We start from the raw sequence: 21,347 nt of genomic DNA, 5'->3' as shown, positions 1-21,347 counted from the left end.
GGGACTGGACTGCTGTAGTCAAACTGGACTGTGACTGGACTGCTGTAGTCAAACTGGGCTGCTGTAGTCAAACTGGGCTGGGACTGGACTGCTGTAGTCAAACTGGACTGGGACTGATCTGCTGTAGTCAAACTGGACTGCTGTAGTCAAACTGGACTGGGACTGGACTGCTGTAGTCAAACTGGGCTGCTGTAGTCAAACTGGACTGCTGTAGTCAAACTGGACTGGGACTGGACTGCTGTAGTCAAACTGGACTGCTGTAGTCAAACTGGGCTGGGACTGGACTGCTGTAGTCAAACTGGACTGGGACTGGACTGCTGTAGTCAAACTGGACTGCTGTAGTCAAACTGGGCTGCTGTAGTCAAACTGGACTGCTGTAGTCAAACTGGGCTGGAACTGGACTGCTGTAGTCAAACTGGACTGCTGTAGTCAAACTGGGCTGGGACTGGACTGCTGTAGTCAAACTGGACTGGGACTGGACTGCTGTAGTCAAACTGGACTGCTGTAGTCAAACTGGACTGGGACTGGACTGCTGTAGTCAAACTGGACTGGGACTGGACTGCTGTAGTCAAACTGGACTGCTGTAGTCAAACTGGACTGGAACTGGACTGCTGTAGTCAAACTGGGCTGCTGTAGTCAAACTGGGCTGGAACTGGACTGCTGTAGTCAAACTGGACTGGGACTGGACTGCTGTAGTCAAACTGGACTGCTGTAGTCAAACTGGACTGGGACTGGACTGCTGTAGTCAAACTGGACTGGGACTGAACTGCTGTAGTCAAACTGGGCTGCTGTAGTCAAACTGGGCTGCTGTAGTCAAACTGGGCTGGAACTGGACTGCTGTAGTCAAACTGGACTGCTGTAGTCAAACTGGACTGCTGTAGTCAAACTGGGCTGGGACTGGACTGCTGTAGTCAAACTGGGCTGGGACTGGACTGCTGTAGTCAAACTGGACTGCTGTAGTCAAACTGGACTGGGACTGGACTGCTGTAGTCAAACTGGACTGCTGTAGTCAAACTGGACTGGGACTGGACTGCTGTAGTCAAACTGGACTGCTGTAGTCAAACTGGACTGGAACTGGACTGCTGTAGTCAAACTGGGCTGCTGTAGTCAAACTGGACTGGACTGCTGTAGTCAGACTGGACTGGGACTGGACTGAAGGACATTCTTCTGTAGTGGAAACTTCAACAGAAGTAGGATAATAAATGAATCCAAACTGTCTGATCTGGGTTCAGGGCATTATTCTGAGGGAACCCACACGTATTTATACACACTGCCTGCAGTCTGGACACTCAACAACACACAGACTATTTTACATCCTAGTTTGTCATTGCAGAAGTAACAGGAGGAACGATTCATAAAACATAGTTTTCATTATTTTATCTCTACAGTTTACAACATGGTCAGCCATAGCAAGAGACTGGTTTTTGGTGTGTAATTTGTCCCATGTAGATCCTGTTACTAACTGTGTATCTTGCCTCCACAGGTCTTCTAGGAGAGGGCCGTACAGGCAGCCAAGGTCCTGCCGGTAGACCAGGCAGCCAGGGCACCCCAGGGCGACCGGGCACCCCTGGATCCACGGGCCCTGCTGGTGCTGCTGGCTACTGCGACCAGAACTCCTGTTTGGGCTACAACATTGGAGGTAACCACCATCAGAACACATAGATATCCCTATCTAGAAGTTCTGGATACTGTAGGACTGAGATTACTAGGAGGAACTGGGTTTTATACCACAGTAAATCTGATGGATACTGTGTATGGTTATGCACTGAGTGTACAAAACATTAAGAACACCTTCCTAATATTGATTTTGCCCTCAGAACAGCCTCAATTCGTCGGGGCATGGACTCTACAAGGTGTCGAAAGCGTTCCACAGGAATGCTGGCCCATGTTGACTCCAATGCTTCCCACAGTTGTGTCAAGTTACCCCCGTTCAAAGGCACTTAAATGTCTTTCCCATTCACCCTCTGAATGACACACATACACAATCCATGTCTCAATTGTCTCAAGGCTTAAAAATCCTTCTTTAACCTGTCTCCTCCCCTTCATCTACACTGATTGAAGTGGATTTAACAAAGTGACATCAATAAGGGATCATAGCTTTCACCTGGATTCACCTGGTCAGCATGTCATGAAAAGAGCCGGTGTTCTTAATGTTTTGTACACTCAGTGTATACTATTCCTGAATTCAATCAAAACAGAAATGTAGAAAGAGAGAGTAACAGTAACTGCTCTGTATGTCAGATCTAATGTCTTCTCTTGTCATTCTAGTCAGCTGCTGTTTCCACCCAGTATTTTGAAGGGACAATGACCCAGTGGTTAGTTAGTGTTATTTCCATTAGATGAAATGAAAGACACTTGACCATGTTTATTGCAGATCATTTCAGGACATAAACAACTCCAGTGTCTGGCTCCGCCCCTGACTTTCCAACTAGTAAAAGTATTTTCCCCAGTGACTGACTAACTGGCGACTGGTAAATCTTACACAGATTGACATTGTAATTGTCCCTATAAATTCCGTAAAGTATTTTAGAGCTATTGAAATGTTTTGCTGTGCCATATGTTCTCGTGAGACGTTTTATACACACTATGAATGTTTAATATGAGTGACCATGTCCTTAGTTTATTTTATTTAACTAGGCAAGTCAGTTAAGAACAAATTCTTATTTATAATGACGGCCTACCCCGGCCAAACCCGCCCTATGGGACTCCCAATCACACCCAGATGTGATACAGCCTGGATTCGAACCAGGGACTGTAGTGACACCTCTTGCACTGAGATGCAGTGCCTTAGACTGCTGCGCCACTCAAGAGCCCTTAGTGGGCCTGCTTTCTTTTGACTGGTTATTACTTCACTGCTAACTTGGTCTAAAAGGATATTAACACTAAGACAATTATGCTATAGCTGTTTTGATTGAATTCAGGCAAGGTATTTGTCATTGAACAATTGGTTCATTCCCACAGATGTGGTAAAAATGGGGTTGTATCACTATAAGATGGGAGTGCCTCTTACAGCGATGTGTGGTGCGCATTTGACCTAAAATGCTTCCTCACAACTTGTGCATGTCTGAGTTACTATACTGTAAGTATACTGGATGTAAATCCATGTATCCTGTGTGACTCTCATTTCACTGTTCTACATCTTTATGACATTTTCTTACATTAAGAAAGAGAAATAAAGATTACAGCACTATGTTGTGCCTGTACATGTCTGCTTTCAGAGCTCTGATGAGCAGCTGCCATAACACAGCAGTCTGAGTCAGCGATACTGACTAGCACAACCACTAGTGGGTCCATGTGGTATTTTGAATGGTAGCATGTTGGTGGTCTGGTATCTGTACTGATGGAAGGTACGTGTTTCTCTGTGTCTCTGTCTGTCTCCTCTGGTCTGGTTCTAACTCAAGAAGGACAGGAACAGGAATATGAGAATGACTACTGAGCAACATTCTCTTAGTTCCAGACTCCCGTCCTCCGCATAAAAAGACCATCAGCCACCCTCTCCTCTCCCCACATAAAGAGACCATCAGCCACCCTCTCCTCTCCTCTCCCCACATAAAGAGACCATCAGCCACCCTCTCCTCTCCCCACATAAAGAGACCATCAGCCACCCTCTCCTCTCCCCACATAAAGAGACCATCAGCCACCCTCTCCTCTCCCCACATAAAGAGACCATCAGCCACCCTCTCCTCTCCCCACATAAAGAGACCATCAGCCACCCTCTCCTCTCCCCACATAAAGAGACCATCAGCCACCCTCTCCTCTCCCCACATAAAGAGACCATCAGCCACCCTCTCCTCTCTCCCCACATAAAGAGACCATCAGCCACCCTCTCCTCTCCCCACATAAAGAGACCATCAGCCACCCTCTCCTCTCCCCACATAAAGAGACCATCAGCCACCCTCTCCTCTCCCCACATAAAGAGACCATCAGCCACCCTCTCCTCTCTCCTCCTCTCCCCACATAAAGAGACCATCAGCCACCCTCTCCTCTCCCCACATAAAGAGACCATCAGCCACCCTCTCCTCTCCCCACAAAAACCACCCTCTCCTCTCTCCTCCTCTCCCCACATAAAGAGACCATCAGCCACCCTCTCCTCTCCCCACATAAAGAGACCATCAGCCACCCTCTCCTCTCCCCACATAAAGAGACCATCAGCCACCCTCTCCTCTCTCCTCCTCTCCCCACATAAAGAGACCATCAGCCACCCACTCCTCTCCCCACAAAAAGAGACCATCAGCCACCCATCGCCCTCTCCTCTCCCCACATAAAGAGACCATCAGCCACCCTCTCCTCTCCCCACATAAAGAGACCATCAGCCACCCTCTCCTCCCCCTCTTTTCTTCCCCACATAGAGACTATCACTACCCCCCTCCCTTCACCCCTCACTACCACTTGAGATCACCACCACTGTGTTCAAACAATCGCTTCACTCTCCATCTATCTCTGCCTGTCATCAGACATTGTGTGTTGATCTTGCTAACCTCGCATCACATCACCCCGCTTGGAAAACAATCCATCTGGATTTTTCTAAAAGACATGAATCAGAAGATATTGTTTCCTAGACAATGCTTTGCTCCAGCCACCCACCAACCGCCATCTTCCTTCCTCCCTGTGTGTATCTTCTCTCTCCTGATCAAGGCGTCCTTGTGAATGACAAATACTAATCAGACTCCCACTTACTCCCACTGGTGTGTCTCACCCTCCCTCTTATACATCCACGGCTACACACTGTGTTCTTCTTCTCACTGCAGTAATATTGTACCTGTGGCTCTCTGTCTGCTTTCTCCTGTACGTCATTCTGCTAACCCAGATGCTAACCCGGGCAACAAGCTAACCGCAGACAACAAGCTAACTTAGCGGTGGTGGTTTAGAAAGAGGTTGCTAGTGATGACACCCCATTGATCCAGATGTTCCCCACAATAGTACAACTCCCCCACACCAACTACCAAAACTATCACCCCACTGGCCGTTATGACCCCCGTGGAAATTACAACAACGATGATGAAGACGATGAGGAAGATGAGGAGGAAGAGGACCCATTCGCTGGGTATAGAGGCTACCCCCCTCAGTACTACCAGCCCAATTACCCTCACCCCCCTGCACGCCCTGCACCCCAATCCCACTCCCAGGACACTGAGCTAAGGTCCCCAGGGATAATGATGAGCCGTTTCTCCAGAGACGTGGTCACACAGAGAAGAGCCACCGCTAACACAGCCCAGACAGGACAGACAGGGCAGACTGGACAGAGGAGCGATGCTGCAGCAGATACTGAAGGAGAGGTGGAGGTGATTGGAGAAGTCCAGACAGGACAGACAGGACAGAGGAGCGATGCTGCAGCAGATACTGAAGGAGAGGTGGAGGTGATTGGAGAAGTCCAGACAGGACAGAGGAGCGATGCTGTAGCAGATACTGAAGGAGAGGTGGAGGTGATTGGAGAAGCCCAGACAGGACAGACAGTCCAACCACCTCTCTATGTCCCTGTGGGTTAATGTCAAAAATATGTTCGGTATTCGTCAGTTGCCCCCGTGTCGCTAGCCAGGGTCTCCTGTATGCTATTCCTGTATGATAGCGCTGACAGATTAGGATATCCGAAAAGTGCCTGATTTCTGTAAATGCTGGTGTGTGGGATGTAGGGGGGACTGATGTAGGGGGACTGATGTAGGGGGACTGAGGAAGAGAAGCTATCCCCAGTGATGTACATTAAAATCACTTACCTTTTTAGTGAAGTTGCATGCAGCCTTTGAGCCAGCGCATTGTGAATTACTGGACTGTGTCTTTGGGTTGATGTGTAATAAGTCAAACATCTTTTTGTAATTTGAGATTATGAATTGATGACATTTGTACAGGCTGTCTGATCTTTATAACCATGTGTCATTTACATTATAGTGCTTCCATGTTGACTTTACCCTCAATCTTTAAGTTGTCAAGCCAGTTCTCACAATGATTTCTCAGTATTTGTGTACAGTGGCCTCTCTTCTTGATTTAATATGATACATTGTGACCTCTGTTGAAGCAGCCTTCCCCCCACTGTTATTGTACGATGAGGAATTTGTTTTTTAAGTATGCCTAAACATTGAGGAACTAAACTTTAACCACTGTCCTATCAAAGAAAACTACAGCTATTGTAAGACTCTCACGCGTTCTGTCCAATCGTACTGTTATCGCATTGTTAATTGACATGGACTTGGTCTTGTCCGACTAGGTGTTAGCTACGCTTACTCGTCACAGGCAACGACAGAGAAGGTGCTAGAAGGACTTGTGATGAGCTCCACAAATCTGAAGTTTAATGTTTTCCTTATTGCCTTTCCAATTTGTTGTTGTTGTTGTTATTATTATGATGATTATGCAACGTGGCGCCCGTCCACTGTGAGGAGAGTGTTGAATATAGTTAGGCCTGTGGTCTAATTTGTGTTTTTGGACAGAAATGGAATTCCGAATGGAGAACTAACAGGTACCAGTGAAATGTCTCATCAGACCTGACCACCAAACCTTAGAAACTGATTTAGGAAGTTATTTATTTATACTTTATTATTTGTTTTATAACCAATAAAACTGTAATACAACAGTGAACTGTTCTGTAGCTCGGTGTTTGATTAGTAGGGTCTGTTAGAACTAGGTATAAGTTCTGTTGTCTGATTGAAGTGACTCACTGTCCACCACAGTAGGGCCTGTGAGAACTAGGTATAAGTTCTGTTGTCTGATTGAAGTGACTCACTGTCCACCACAGTAGGGCCTGTGAGAAATAGGTATAAGTTCTGTTGTCTGATTGAAGTGACTCACTGTCCACCACAGTAGGGCCTGTGAGAACTAGGTATAAGTTCTGTTGTCTGATTGAAGTGACTCACTGTCCACCACAGTAGGGCCTGTGAGAACTAGGTATAAGTTCTGTTGTCTGATTGAAGTGACTCACTGTCCACCACAGTAGGGCCTGTGAGAACTAGGTATAAGTCAGTGGCGGTTGGTGCCGTTGACGATGAGAGAGGACCATTTATTTTCTCATGAGCACGGCCTTATTTCTATTACAGCATATTGGATGACTGTCATTCATATTCCATTCACCCAGTTCAACGTAACAGTGATAGGTTTAGGCAACACCCATCATGAGGTTGATACAACCTAGTCTATGAATGAAAGATTACAATGTAGGTGCACACAGGTCGAGAGAAAATGTTTGGACAGACAGTGACACATTCATTACCTCCTTGAACACTCTTGCTTGCATCTAGCTGATCTAGGGTGTAATCATTAGTCCAACAGTTGCAAACGAGAGGTTTTACTGGACAAATTCAGGTATGTTTATCCCCGTTTCGTCCCGTTTAAGAATTTTTTCCCAACAGAATCGGTGGAATGAATGCACGGCTGTTCATATGTAAACACAGTTCACATTCATAGCAGCCACGTTGTATTCTTTCCCACGTCTACACTCTCTCCTCCTCCTCTCACCTTTTCCCTTAGTTTGTGGACTTCAATGCACAACACATCAGCTGTATGTGACCAGGCTAAAAAACCTTTCCAAGCCAAACCATGTCATAGCTGCTACACACAGCCTACATCGTTGTCACCATATTAGCCAAATTATCATCCTAGTAAACAAAGCTAATAGAACTATTAGTAACACATGAGTAAACCCGCTACAATCATGCAGTAACTTTACAGTATACAGTCAGTTAGCAGTTTAGCAGTTACACTGGCGGGCCCCGTTGACAATACATTTGTAAAACCAAAAGTTTACCTTGACTTAGAAAGAGTTCCAGTGATGTGTGGGATAGCCAGCTAGCTAACATAGCATCCCTCTGTTTGAGCAGGGTGTTTGAGTAGGTTAAACTAGCTAGCTGCATTTGCTAGCCAAGTAAGTGAAATTGAAAAACACTCTCTCTCTTTGAGTCAACTACTCACCGTATTTTATGCACTGCAGTGCTAACTAGCTGTAGTTTATGCTTTCAGAACCAGATTTATTCTCTGATCCTGACAACATGTCAGTTCATGCTGCAAGAATTCTGATAGGTTGGAGGACGTCGTCCAGAAGTTGTCATAATTGCTGTGTAAGTCTATGGAAGGGGGTGAGAACCATGAGCCTCCTAGGTTTTGTATTGAAGTCAATATACAGAGGAGGGAAGCTAGCTGTCCTCTGGCTGCAACATGGTGCTTCCCTACAGAGTGCTGCTGAGGCTACTGTAAACCTTCATTGCAAAACAGTGTTTTAATAAATTATTTGGTGGCGTGAATATATTTAGCATAGTTTTATCTATAAAGGATAACTTAAAAAAAAAAAAATTTTTACAATTGACATTTTTATGAAATTCACTGAGGTTGGTCCTCCTCTGAAGAGGCTCCACTGGTATAAGTTCAGTTGTCTCACTGCATACTACAAACAATAGGTTTCTTCTTTCAAAAGAACAGCAGGACTCCATCAACGACTCCATGAGACATTTTCCCTGTAACAGCCAAAATGGGTTGTCTTGACAGGTAAATCTGGCTTCATTTGAACAGGACCACTTGAGTCCAGTCAACACAGTGTGCCAGACAGTGCTGCTGTCTGTGGTAAACACCAGTGAAGCCAAACTATAAAACGTTGCCGACTCCCCAGTCTAAAAAGAGCCCAGTGACTATAGTATCATGCTTACTGTTGAGGTACATTTCCACAATGGTTTCCTGAGGGGCCACCAGACATCAAAAGGCTATGCTGGCATTATAAAAAGGTCTCAGAGGCATCTGAAATCAATTAAGGTCGAAGTGTGGTCGAATTAGAGGAGAGATCTGACTTCAGAAGAGACTGCAGAAATGGTCTGTGGCTGGTAGGCAAAGAATCTCCACTTTAATATTCTCTAAAATACAACACAACGAAAGGCAGCTGACCGCAGCCGATGTCCCAACTGGCTCCCTATTCCCTGTATAGTGCACTACTTTTGATCAGAGCCCTAAGGGCCCTTTATTGGCCCTGGTCTAAAGTAGTGCACTATACAGGGAATAGGGGACCGTTTGGGTCTCACCCAATTAATGCCATCTCACTTCAGCTGAGGTTGAATGAAACACAGGAAAATCCATCCAAACTTTCACCACAGAGAGAATGAAATATACATCATGATTTATTCTCACGAAAAACAAAAACGGTTGACAAGAGAACTAGTTTATTTTGTACAACATAAAAGGTTTGTGGCGTGTACAGTAAATGTCACCTGGATGTTCTAAACCAAAAGCCAGATGTAAATGGCAGGACTAGTAACAGGACAGAAGAAGAAGAAGCCTAGCAACAGCCTTCTGATGGATCACTTCATCCTGTAGTCTTCAGGTCTGTAGATAGAACAACACGTACATTACAAATCAGTCACGTAGAACAGCAACATAGATGTCATCTCAATAGGAATAACCTGTATAATATAAGGTTGGATGAAATATCACCATGGTAAGTATCATATATGCAATACGGTCTTAAAGCAAAACAGAAGACAGTTATTACTAAGTAAAGTAGCTCTACTATTCACAACAAACAACTTTATATTGTATTACATTAGTATGTGTTGATGGTATTAGATTGAGACTATGTCGAGTGCCTGGTGAGTGTTGATGTGATGTCAGTCAGTGAATATTAACTAGGTCTTTAATAAAAAGGGCCAGGGATTGGTTTGACCTTGAACATCACCCGAGGTCAATTACATCCCTGGAATTCTAGGCCTGAATGGACTCACTGATTGGTTCTTAAGATTAGATCAGTAAACAGAGAAACACATCATTTATCACAATACAGTGTCCTGACAGGACTATATACTGATGACTGCTAGGGCTGAGTGTCCTGACAGGACTATATACTGATGACTGCTAGGGCTGACAGTGTCCTGACAGGACTATATACTGATGACTGCTAGGGCTGACAGTATCCTGACAGGACTATATACTGATGACTGCTAGGGCTGAGTGTCCTGACAGGACTATATACTGATGACTGCTAGGGCTGACAGTGTCCTGACAGGACTATATACTGATGACTGCTAGGGCTGACAGTATCCTGACAGGACTATATACTGATGACTGCTAGGGTGGACAGTATCCTGACAGGACTATATACTGATGACTGCTAGGGCTGACAGTGTCCTGACAGGACTATATACTGATGACTGCTAGGGCTGAGTGTCCTGACAGGACTATATACTGATGACTGCTAGGGCTGAGTGTCCTGACAGGACTATATACCGATGACTGCTAGGGTGGACAGTATCCTGACAGGACTATATACTGATGACTGCTAGGGTGGACAGTATCCTGACAGGACTATATACTGATGACTGCTAGGGTGGACAGTGTCCTGACAGGACTATATACTGATGACTGCTAGGGCTGAGTGTCCTGACAGGACTATATACTGATGACTGCTAGGGCTGACAGTGTCCTGACAGGACTATACACTGATGACTGCTAGGGCTGAGTGTCCTGACAGGACTATATACTGATGACTGCTAGGGTGGACAGTGTCCTGACAGGACTATATACTGATGACTGCTAGGGTGGACAGTGTCCTCACAGGACTATATACTGATGACTGCTAGGGCTGACAGTGTCCTGACAGGACTATACACTGATGACTGCGAGGGCGGACAGTGTCCTGACAAGACTATATACTGATGACTGCTAGGGTGGACAGTGTCCTGACAAGACTACATAAGGATGACTGCTAGGGTGGACAGTGTCCTGACAGGACTATATACTGATGACTGCTTGGGTGGACAGTGTCCTGACAGGACTATATACTGATGACTGCTTGGGTGGACAGTGTCCTGACAGGACTATATACTGATGACTGCTAGGGCGGACAGTGTCCTGACAGGACTATATAAGGATGACTGCTAGGGTGGACAGTGTCCTGACAGGACTATATACTGATGACTACGAGGGCGGACAGTGTCCTGACAGGACTATATACTGATGAGACTGCTAGGGTGGACAGTGTCCTGACAGGACTATATACTGATGACTGCTAGGGTGGACAGTGTCCTCACAGGACTATATACTGATGACTGCTAGGGCTGACAGTGTCCTGACAGGACTATATACTGATGACTGCTAGGGTGGACAGTGTCCTGACAGGACTATATACTGATGACTGCTAGGGTGGACAGTGTCCTCACAGGACTATATACTGATGACTGCTAGGGCTGACAGTGTCCTGACAGGACTATATACTGATGACTGCTAGGGTGGACAGTGTCCTCACAGGACTATATACTGATGACTGCTAGGGCTGACAGTGTCCTGACAGGACTATATACTGATGACTGCTAGGGTGGACAGTGTCCTGACAGGACTATATACTGATGACTGCTAGGGTGGACAGTGTCCTCACAGGACTATATACTGATGACTGCTAGGGCTGACAGTGTCCTGACAGGACTATATACTGATGACTGCTAGGGTGGACAGTGTCCTGACAGGACTATATACTGATGACTGCTAGGGTGGACAGTGTCCTGACAGGACTATATACTGATGACTGCTAGGGTGGACAGTGTCCTGACAGGACTATATACTGATGACTGCTAGGGTGGACAGTGTCCTCACAGGACTATATACTGATGACTGCTAGGGCTGACAGTGTCCTGACAGGACTATATACTGATGACTGCTAGGGTGGACAGTGTCCTGACAGGACTATATACTGATGACTGCTAGGGTGGACAGTGTCCTGACAGGACTATATACTGATGACTGCTAGGGTGGACAGTGTCCTGACAGGACTATATACTGATGACTGCTAGGGTGGACAGTGTCCTCACAGGACTATATACTGATGACTGCTAGGGCTGACAGTGTCCTGACAGGACTATATACTGATGACTGCTAGGGCGGACAGTGTCCTGACAGGACTATATACTGATGACTGCTTGGGTGGACAGTGTCCTGACAGGACTATATACTGATGACTGCTAGGGCTGACAGTGTCCTCACAGGACTATATACTGATGACTGCTAGGGCTGACAGTGTCCTGACAGGACTATATACTGATGACTGCTAGGGTGGACAGTGTCCTCACAGGACTATATACTGATGACTGCTAGGGCTGACAGTGTCCTGACAGGACTATATACTGATGACTGCTAGGGTGGACAGTGTCCTGACAGGACTATATACTGATGACTGCTAGGGCTGACAGTGTCCTGACAGGACTATATACTGATGACTGCTAGGGCGGACAGTGTCCTGACAGGACTATATATGGATGACTGCTAGGGCTGACAGTGTCCTGACAGGACTATATACTGATGACTGCTAGGGCGGACAGTGTCCTCACAGGACTATATACTGATGACTGCTAGGGTGGACAGTGTCCTGACAGGACTATATACTGATGACTGCTAGGGCGGACAGTGTCCTGACAGGACTATATACTGATGACTGCTAGGGCTGACAGTGTCCTGACAGGACTATATACTGATGACTGCTGGGGTGGACAGTGTCCTGACAGGACTATATACTGATGACTGCTGGGGTGGACAGTGTCCTGACAGGACTATATACTGATGACTGCTAGGGCTGACAGTGTCCTGACAGGGCTATATACTGATGACTGCTAGGGTGAGATACACTGACGAGCAGAGTACTATGGGAAATGTAGTTTACAAAGTGGAGTTGTTGCCTCAAACAGATTCCCTCTTTTTACTCAGATTCCCATCTTTATAGAGAGGTTGACAGATAAATCACTGTTTTGTTTCCAAGTCTTGTGTCTTGATAATTAAAATGTTTTCTACCATCAATTACATTTTGGTGTTATTGTCCCTTTGGCGTTTTCTTTCTGTAGTGAATGTTGAGTGTTCCTTGAACACGGTGTTACTGTAAAGAATGAAACTTGTAGCCGACTCCCTATTTTAAAATGGCAACCACCTGAGGTGATGTTTCACCCACCAGACATCACACTATTCATCTCAACCTTTTCATTTCAAAGAAAAGGACCGTCTATGCTCAAGTCTTTGGCAAGAAGAAAAAACATCTTTAAAAGGGATTGTTAACAAGTTTCATAAAGTCTCCTCCTTTAAGTTGGTCTTCGTATTAAAAACAGCACTTCTCAGCTGCATAAAAAACACATAAAATTATAAAATACAGCTTTAGGACACATGTTCTGCTCTTACCTTGAATGACACGTTCCAAAATGGCACCCTGTTCCCTTTATAAAGGGCCCAGGTCAAAAGTAGGGCACTACATAGGGAAAAGGGTGCCCTTTGGGACACGGCCTTTGTGTAATGTCATGAGAAGGGTAGGACTGGGACAATTAACTTGGGATTGATGACATGCGCACGCAAAGTGAGGGGAATGAAATAAAAGGCTACATTTCCTCACTAGATGGAAAACGGGAGGGTCGTGAGAAAAGTTAATTTAATCTTCTTTTGGAAAATATTTCTCGCTAACCAAAAAAGAAATTGCATGAATGTGATTAATTTGAGTGATCTGGGTTAGCTACAGGGTTAGTGTTGATTGAAATGTAGGCTACCTTATAAGTATGATACATATGTCTAGACGGGCTTTTCACCCGCTTCCCTTTTCACTTTGAAATGGAGGATTATATAGATCAGGCTGGAAAAACATGAATTTAATACATATACATTCCAGACGGAAAGGCAATCAACTGGGAAAACACGAACGGTTAAAGGTATATCCTTTCTATAGTTAGTGACTGTACGTCTGTGGGGCTCCTCGTTCCCTCCTATGTAGGGGAATAGAGGAGGGGTGAATAGAGAAGGGGTGAAGAGAGGAGGGATGAAGAGAGAAGGGATGAAGAGAGGAGGGATGAAGGGGTGAATAGAGAAGGGGTGAAGAGAGGAGGGATGAAGGGGTGAATAGAGAAGGGGTGAAGAGAGGAGGGATGAAGGGGTGAATAGAGAAGGGGTGAAGAGAGGAGGGATGAAGGGGTGAATAGAGAAGGGATGAAGGGGTGAATAGAGGAGGGATGAGTAGAGGAGGGATGAAGGGGTGAGTAGAGGAGGGATGAAGGGGTGAATAGAGGAGGGTTGAAGGGGTGAATAGAGTAGGGATGAGTAGAGGAGGGATGAAGGGGTGAGTAGAGGAGGGATGAGTAGAGGAGGGATGAAGGGGTGAGTAGAGGAGGGATGAAGGGATGAATAGAGGGGTGAAGTGATGAACAGATGAGGGATGAAGGGGTGAGTAGAGGAGTGATGAGGGGGTGAGTAGAGGAGGGATGAAGGGATGAATAGAGAAGGGGTGAGTAGAGGAGGGATGGAGGGGTGAGTAGAGGAGGGGTGAATGAGTGAATAGAGAAGGGGTGAATAGAGGAGGGATGAAGGGGTGAACAGAGGAGGGATGAAGGAGTGAATAGAGGAGGGATGAAGTGGTGAATAAAGGAGGGATAAAGGGATGAATAGAGGGGTGAAGTGATGAACAGATGAGGGATGAAGGGGTGAATAGAGGAGGGATGAAGGGGTGAGTAGAGGAGGGATGAATGAGTGAATAGAGAAGGGGTGAGTAGAGGAGGGATGAAGGGATGAATAGAGGGATGAAGGGGTGAATAGAGAAGGGGTGAATAGAGGAGGGATGAAGGGGTGAATAGAGGAGGGATGCAGGGGTGAATAGAGGGATGAAGGGGTGAATAGAGGAGGGGTGAATAGAGGAGGGATGAAGGGGTGAATAGAGGAGGGATGAAGGGGTGAATAGAGGAGGGATGAAGGGGTGAATAGAGGAGGGATGAAGGGGTGAGTAGAGGAGGGATGAAGGGATGAATAGAGGAGGGATGAAGGGGTGAATAGAGGAGGGATGAAGGGGTGAATAGAGGAGTGAGTAGAGGTGGGATGAAGGGGTGAGTAGAGGAGGGATGAAGGGGTGAATAGAGGAGGGATGAAGAGGTGAGTAGAGGAGGGATGAAGGGGTGAATAGAGGAGGGATGAAGGGGTGAGTAGAGGAGGGATGAAGAGGTGAGTAGAGGAGGGATGAAGGGGTGAATAGAGGAGGGATGAAGGGGTGAATAGAGGAGGATTGAAATGTCACCGTGCCAACAGTAAACTGTTTAATCTACAGTGTTTTATGAATGACATATACATTGCAATCCCCCGAACCTCTCCCAACCCTCCAACTCAAAACCCACTCACAGTGCAGAGGTAGGCCCATTCAGGCTTGCAGTGGAGTAGTATAGACTATCAATCAGACCTGGCTATGTCTCACCATGGAGAAGACAGGCCAGAGTAGCCTATGGATCAGACCTGGCTATATCTCACCATGGAGAAGACAGGCCAGAGTAGCCTATGGATCAGACCTGGCTATATCTCACCATGGAGAAGACAGGCCAGAGTAGCCTATGGATCAGACCTGGCTATATCTCGCCATGGAGAAGACAGGCCAGAGTAGCCTATGGATCAGACCTGGCTATAGCTCACAGGGTAGGAATGCCTATGGTTCAAGCCTGCTTGACTGGCCATCCTTCTCTCTGGAGAAACAAAGGCAGCCTATAGCTATAGCAGCCTGCGTTTCAGGGCAGGTCTAGCGATCCATTCTTCACAGTGAGGCCACAGTATAGCAGCCTGTGGTTCAGGGCAGGTCTAGCGATCCATCCTTCACAGTGAGGCCACAGTATAGCAGCCTGTGGTTCAGGGCAGGTCTAGCGATCCATCCTTCACAGTGAGGCCACAGTATAGCAGCCTGTGGTTTAGGGCAGGTCTAGCGATCCATCCTTCACAGTGAGGCCACAGTATAGCAGCCTGTGGTTGAGGGCAGGTCTAGCGATCCATCCTTCACAGTGAGGCCACAGTATAGCAGCCTGTGGTTTAGGGCAGGTCTAGTGATCCATCCTTCACAGTGAGGCCACAGTATAGCAGCCTGTGGTTCAGGGCAGGTCTAGTGATCCATCCTTCACAGTGAGGCCACAGTCTAGCAGCCTGTGGTTCAGGGCAGGTCTAGCAAGCCATCCTTCACAGTGAGGCCACAGTATAGCAACCTGTGGTTCAGGGCAGGTCTAGCAAGCCATCCTTCACAGTGAGGCCAGAGTATAGCAGCCTGTGGTTTAGGGCAGGTCTAGCAAGCCATCCTTCACAGTGAGGCCACAGTATAGCAGCCTGTGGTTCAGGGCAGGTCTAGCTAACCATCCTTCACAGCGAGGCAGCCTCCCTAGCTACAGTATAGCTCACAGTGGGATAGAAATGAAGGCCACAGTATAGCAGGCTATGTTTCAGGGCAGGGAGGCTGGCAGACCATCCCTCACAGTGACTGAGCCTGGCACCGTAGCCTTGGCTGGGCACCGTGCCTCACCACATTAACAAAAGTGGAAAAGTGCCACTGAATCAGGGGCAGGGCTACTCACTGAGACACATCATACATCACCCCTGGAGGAGAATATAGTGACTGGCTGTCTCAACCCGCCACGGACTACATGTGGTAAATACATATTTATGATAATGCCAATCCCATTTCTATTAGGCTTACCGGGGCTTGCAAATCTAACCAGACTATTTATTCAGAGATTGTTTACACTGAGCCACAGAGGCAGTCAGTGAGAATGTCTGAGCAAAAACCAGCCACTATTCAGAGTGGATTCCACAAACCATAGAGCAGACCCATCTCAGTAGATTGCAGAGGGATGACAATGAGACAAATTGCAACTAGGACATCAACAACATGATGCTATCCTAGCTATAGAACTAGGACAACAACAACATGATGCTATCCTAGCTATAGAACATCAACAACATGATGCTATCCTAGCTATAGAACTAGGACATCAACAACATGATGCTATCCTAGCTATAGAACTAGGACATCAACAACATGATGCTATCCTAGCTATAGAACTAGGACATCAACAACATGATGCTATCCTAGCTATAGAACTAGGACATCAACAACATGATGCTATCCTAGCTATAGAACTAGGACATCACAACATGATGCTATCCTAGCTATAGAACAATCAACAACATGATGCTATCCTAGCTATAGAACTGATCAACAACATGATGCTATCCTAGCTATAGAACATCAACAACATGATGCTATCCTAGCTATAGAACTAGGACAACAACAACATGATGCTATCCTAGCTATAGAACATCAACAACATGATGCTATCCTAGCTATAGAACTAGGACATCAACAACATGATGCTATCCTAGCTATAGAACTAGGACATCAACAACATGATGCTATCCTAGCTATAGTACTAGGACATCAACAACATGATGCTATCCTAGCTATAGAACTAGAACATCAACAACATGATGCTATCCTAGCTATAGAACTAGGACATCAACAACATGATGCTATCCTAGCTATAGAACTAGGACATCAACAACATGATGCTATCCTAGCTATAGAACTAGGACATCAACAACATGATGCTATCCTAGCTATAGTACTAGGACATCAACAACATGATGCTATCCTAGCTATAGAACATCAACAACATGATGCTATCCTAGCTATAGAACTAGGACATCAACAACATGATGCTATCCTAGCTATAGAACATCAACAACATGATGCTATCCTAGCTATAGAACTAGGACATCAACAACATGATGCTATCCTAGCTATAGAACTAGGACATCAACAACATGATGCTATCCTAGCTATAGAACTAGGACATCAACAACATGATGCTATCCTAGCTATAGAACTAGGACATCAACAACATGATGCTATCCTAGCTATAGAACTAGGACATCAACAACATGATGCTATCCTAGCTATAGAACATCAACAACATGATGCTATCCTAGCTATAGAACATCAACAACATGATGCTATCCTAGCTATAGAACATCAACAACATGATGCTATCCTAGCTATAGAACATCAACAACATGATGCTATCCTAGCTATAGAACTAGAACATCAACAACATGATGCTATCCTAGCTATAGAACTAGGACATCAACAACATGATGCTATCCTAGCTATAGAACTAGGACATCAACAACATGATGCTATCCTAGCTATAGAACTAGGACATCAACAACATGATGCTATCCTAGCTATAGAACTAGGACAACAACAACATGATGCTATCCTAGCTATAGAACATCAACAACATGATGCTATCCTAGCTATAGAACTAGGACATCAACAACATGATGCTATCCTAGCTATAGAACTAGGACATCAACAACATGATGCTATCCTAGCTATAGAACTAGGACATCAACAACATGATGCTATCCTAGCTATAGAACTAGGACATCAACAACATGATGCTATCCTAGCTATAGAACTAGGACATCAACAACATGATGCTATCCTAGCTATAGAACTAGGACATCAACAACATGATGCTATCCTAGCTATAGAACTAGGACATCAACAACATGATGCTATCCTAGCTATAGAACAGGACATCAACAACATGATGCTATCCTAGCTATAGAACTAGGACATCAACAACATGATGCTATCCTAGCTATAGAACTAGGACATCAACAACATGATGCTATCCTAGCTATAGAACTAGGACATCAACAACATGATGCTATCCTAGCTATAGAACTAGGACATCAACAACATGATGCTATCCTAGCTATAGAACTAGGACATCAACAACATGATGCTATCCTAGCTATAGAACATCAACAACATGATGCTATCCTAGCTATAGAACTAGGACATCAACAACATGATGCTATCCTAGCTATAGAACTAGGACATCAACAACATGATGCTATCCTAGCTATAGAACTAGGACATCAACAACATGATGCTATCCTAGCTATAGAACTAGGACATCAACAACATGATGCTATCCTAGCTATAGAACTAGGACATCAACAACATGATGCTATCCTAGCTATAGAACTAGGACATCAACAACATGATGCTATCCTAGCTATAGAACATCAACAACATGATGCTATCCTAGCTATAGAACTAGGACATCAACAACATGATGCTATCCTAGCTATAGAACTAGGACATCAACAACATGATGCTATCCTAGCTATAGAACTAGGACATCAACAACATGATGCTATCCTAGCTATAGAACATCAACAACATGATGCTATCCTAGCTATAGAACTAGGACATCAACAACATGATGCTATCCTAGCTATAGAACTAGGACATCAACAACATGATGCTATCCTAGCTATAGAACTAGGACATCAACAACATGATGCTATCCTAGCTATAGAACTAGGACATCAACAACATGATGCTATCCTAGCTATAGAACTAGGACATCAACAACATGATGCTATCCTAGCTATAGAACTAGGACATCAACAACATGATGCTATCCTAGCTATAGAACTAGGACATCAACAACATGATGCTATCCTAGCTATAGAACTAGGACATCAACAACATGATGCTATCCTAGCTATAGAACTAGGACATCAACAACATGATGCTATCCTAGCTATAGAACTAGGACATCAACAACACGATGCTATCCTAGCTATAGAACTAGGACATCAACAACATGATGCTATCCTAGCTATAGAACTAGGACATCAACAACATGATGCTATCCTAGCTATAGAACTAGGACATCAACAACATGATGCTATCCTAGCTATAGAACAAATCAACAACATGATGCTATCCTAGCTATAGAACTAGGACATCAACAACATGATGCTATCCTAGCTATAGAACAGACTCAACAACATGATGCTATCCTAGCTATAGAACTAGGACATCAACAACATGATGCTATCCTAGCTATAGAACTAGGACATCAACAACATGATGCTATCCTAGCTATAGAACTAGGACATCAACAACATGATGCTATCCTAGCTATAGAACTAGGACATCAACAACATGATGCTATCCTAGCTATAGAACAGCATCAACAACATGATGCTATCCTAGCTATAGAACTAGGACATCAACAACATGATGCTATCCTAGCTATAGAACTAGGACATCAACAACATGATGCTATCCTAGCTATAGAACTAGGACATCAACAACATGATGCTATCCTAGCTATAGAACTAGGACATCAACAACATGATGCTATCCTAGCTATAGAACTAGGACATCAACAACATGATGCTATCCTAGCTATAGAACTAGGACATCAACAACATGATGCTATCCTAGCTATAGAACTAGGACATCAACAACATGATGCTATCCTAGCTATAGAACTAGGACATCAACAACATGATGCTATCCTAGCTATAGAACTAGGACATCAACAACATGATGCTATCCTAGCTATAGAACTAGGACATCAACAACATGATGCTATCCTAGCTATAGAACATCAACAACATGATGCTATCCTAGCTATAGAACTAGGACATCAACAACATGATGCTATCCTAGCTATAGAACTAGGACATCAACAACATGATGCTATCCTAGCTATAGAACATCAACAACATGATGCTATCCTAGCTATAGAACTAGGACATCAACAACATGATGCTATCCTAGCTATAGAACTAGGACATCAACAACATGATGCTATCCTAGCTATAGAACTAGGACATCAACAACATGATGCTATCCTAGCTATAGAACTAGGACATCAACAACATGATGCTATCCTAGCTATAGAACTAGGACATCAACAACATGATGCTATCCTAGCTATAGAACTAGGACATCAACAACATGATGCTATCCTAGCTATAGAACTAGGACAACAACAACATGATGCTATCCTAGCTATAGAACCATCAACAACATGATGCTATCCTAGCTATAGAACTAGGACATCAACAACATGATGCTATCCTAGCTATAGAACTAGGACATCAACAACATGATGCTATCCTAGCTATAGAACTAGGACATCAACAACATGATGCTATCCTAGCTATAGAACTAGGACATCAACAACATGATGCTATCCTAGCTATAGAACTAGGACAACAACAACATGATGCTATACTAGCTATAGAACTAGGACAACAACATTATGCTATCCTAGCTATAGAACTAGGACTACGTACAGTAGTCGTTATTGTGATAGTTCTATTCTCCTCTCCTGCTGTGGAAACCAACTAGAAGAGTGATTTCTCTCCTCAGTGCTGGCGGCCGAACACTCCCCTATTCTCACACACAGACACCACCGACTCAGTTCTCAGTCTCCTCCTGTTAACGCCCTGTAACCACTACACCAGTTAACGCCCTGTAACCACTACACCAGTTAACCTCTCTGGGGTATGTGGGACGCTAGCGTCCACCCGCGGGACACACTATTCAACAGACAGTGAAATAGCAGGGCGCCAAATTCAAAACAACAAAAATCTCATTATTCAAATTTCTCAAACAAACAGCTATTATATCCCATTTTAAAGATACACTTCTCGTTAATCCAACCACATTGTCCGATTTCAAAAAGGCTTTACGGCGAAAGCATATCATTAGATTATGTAAGGACAGCACCGAGACAAGAAAAACCACACAGCCA

At 44.8% G+C, this 21,347-nt stretch overlaps 2 protein-coding genes across 2 annotated transcripts in view; one reads left to right on the top strand and one right to left on the bottom strand.

Moving 5' to 3' along the window:
* The window catches only part of LOC106597401 (collagen alpha-1(XIV) chain), a 260,539-nt gene extending 253,972 nt beyond the window's left edge, over positions 1-6,567 (top strand). Inside the window, 2 exon segments of the mRNA XM_045719294.1 lie at positions 1,484-1,639; positions 4,921-6,567. Of these exon segments, the coding sequence (XP_045575250.1) occupies positions 1,484-1,639; positions 4,921-5,486 (722 nt within the window). The 3' untranslated portion in view covers positions 5,487-6,567.
* Positions 6,568-9,108: 2,541 nt separating this feature from the next.
* LOC106606163 (39S ribosomal protein L13, mitochondrial) overlaps positions 9,109-21,347 on the bottom strand; it is a 36,902-nt gene continuing 24,663 nt past the window's right edge. Inside the window, exon 7 of the mRNA XM_045719292.1 lies at positions 9,109-9,288. Coding sequence (XP_045575248.1) covers positions 9,264-9,288 — 25 coding nt within the window. The 3' untranslated portion in view covers positions 9,109-9,263. The remainder of the gene's footprint in view (positions 9,289-21,347) is intronic.

Source organism: Salmo salar, chromosome ssa05 (genome assembly GCF_905237065.1).
Source record: "Salmo salar chromosome ssa05, Ssal_v3.1, whole genome shotgun sequence".
Taxonomy (NCBI): Eukaryota; Metazoa; Chordata; class Actinopteri; order Salmoniformes; family Salmonidae; genus Salmo; species Salmo salar.
This window is presented reverse-complemented; position numbering and strand designations above follow the sequence as displayed.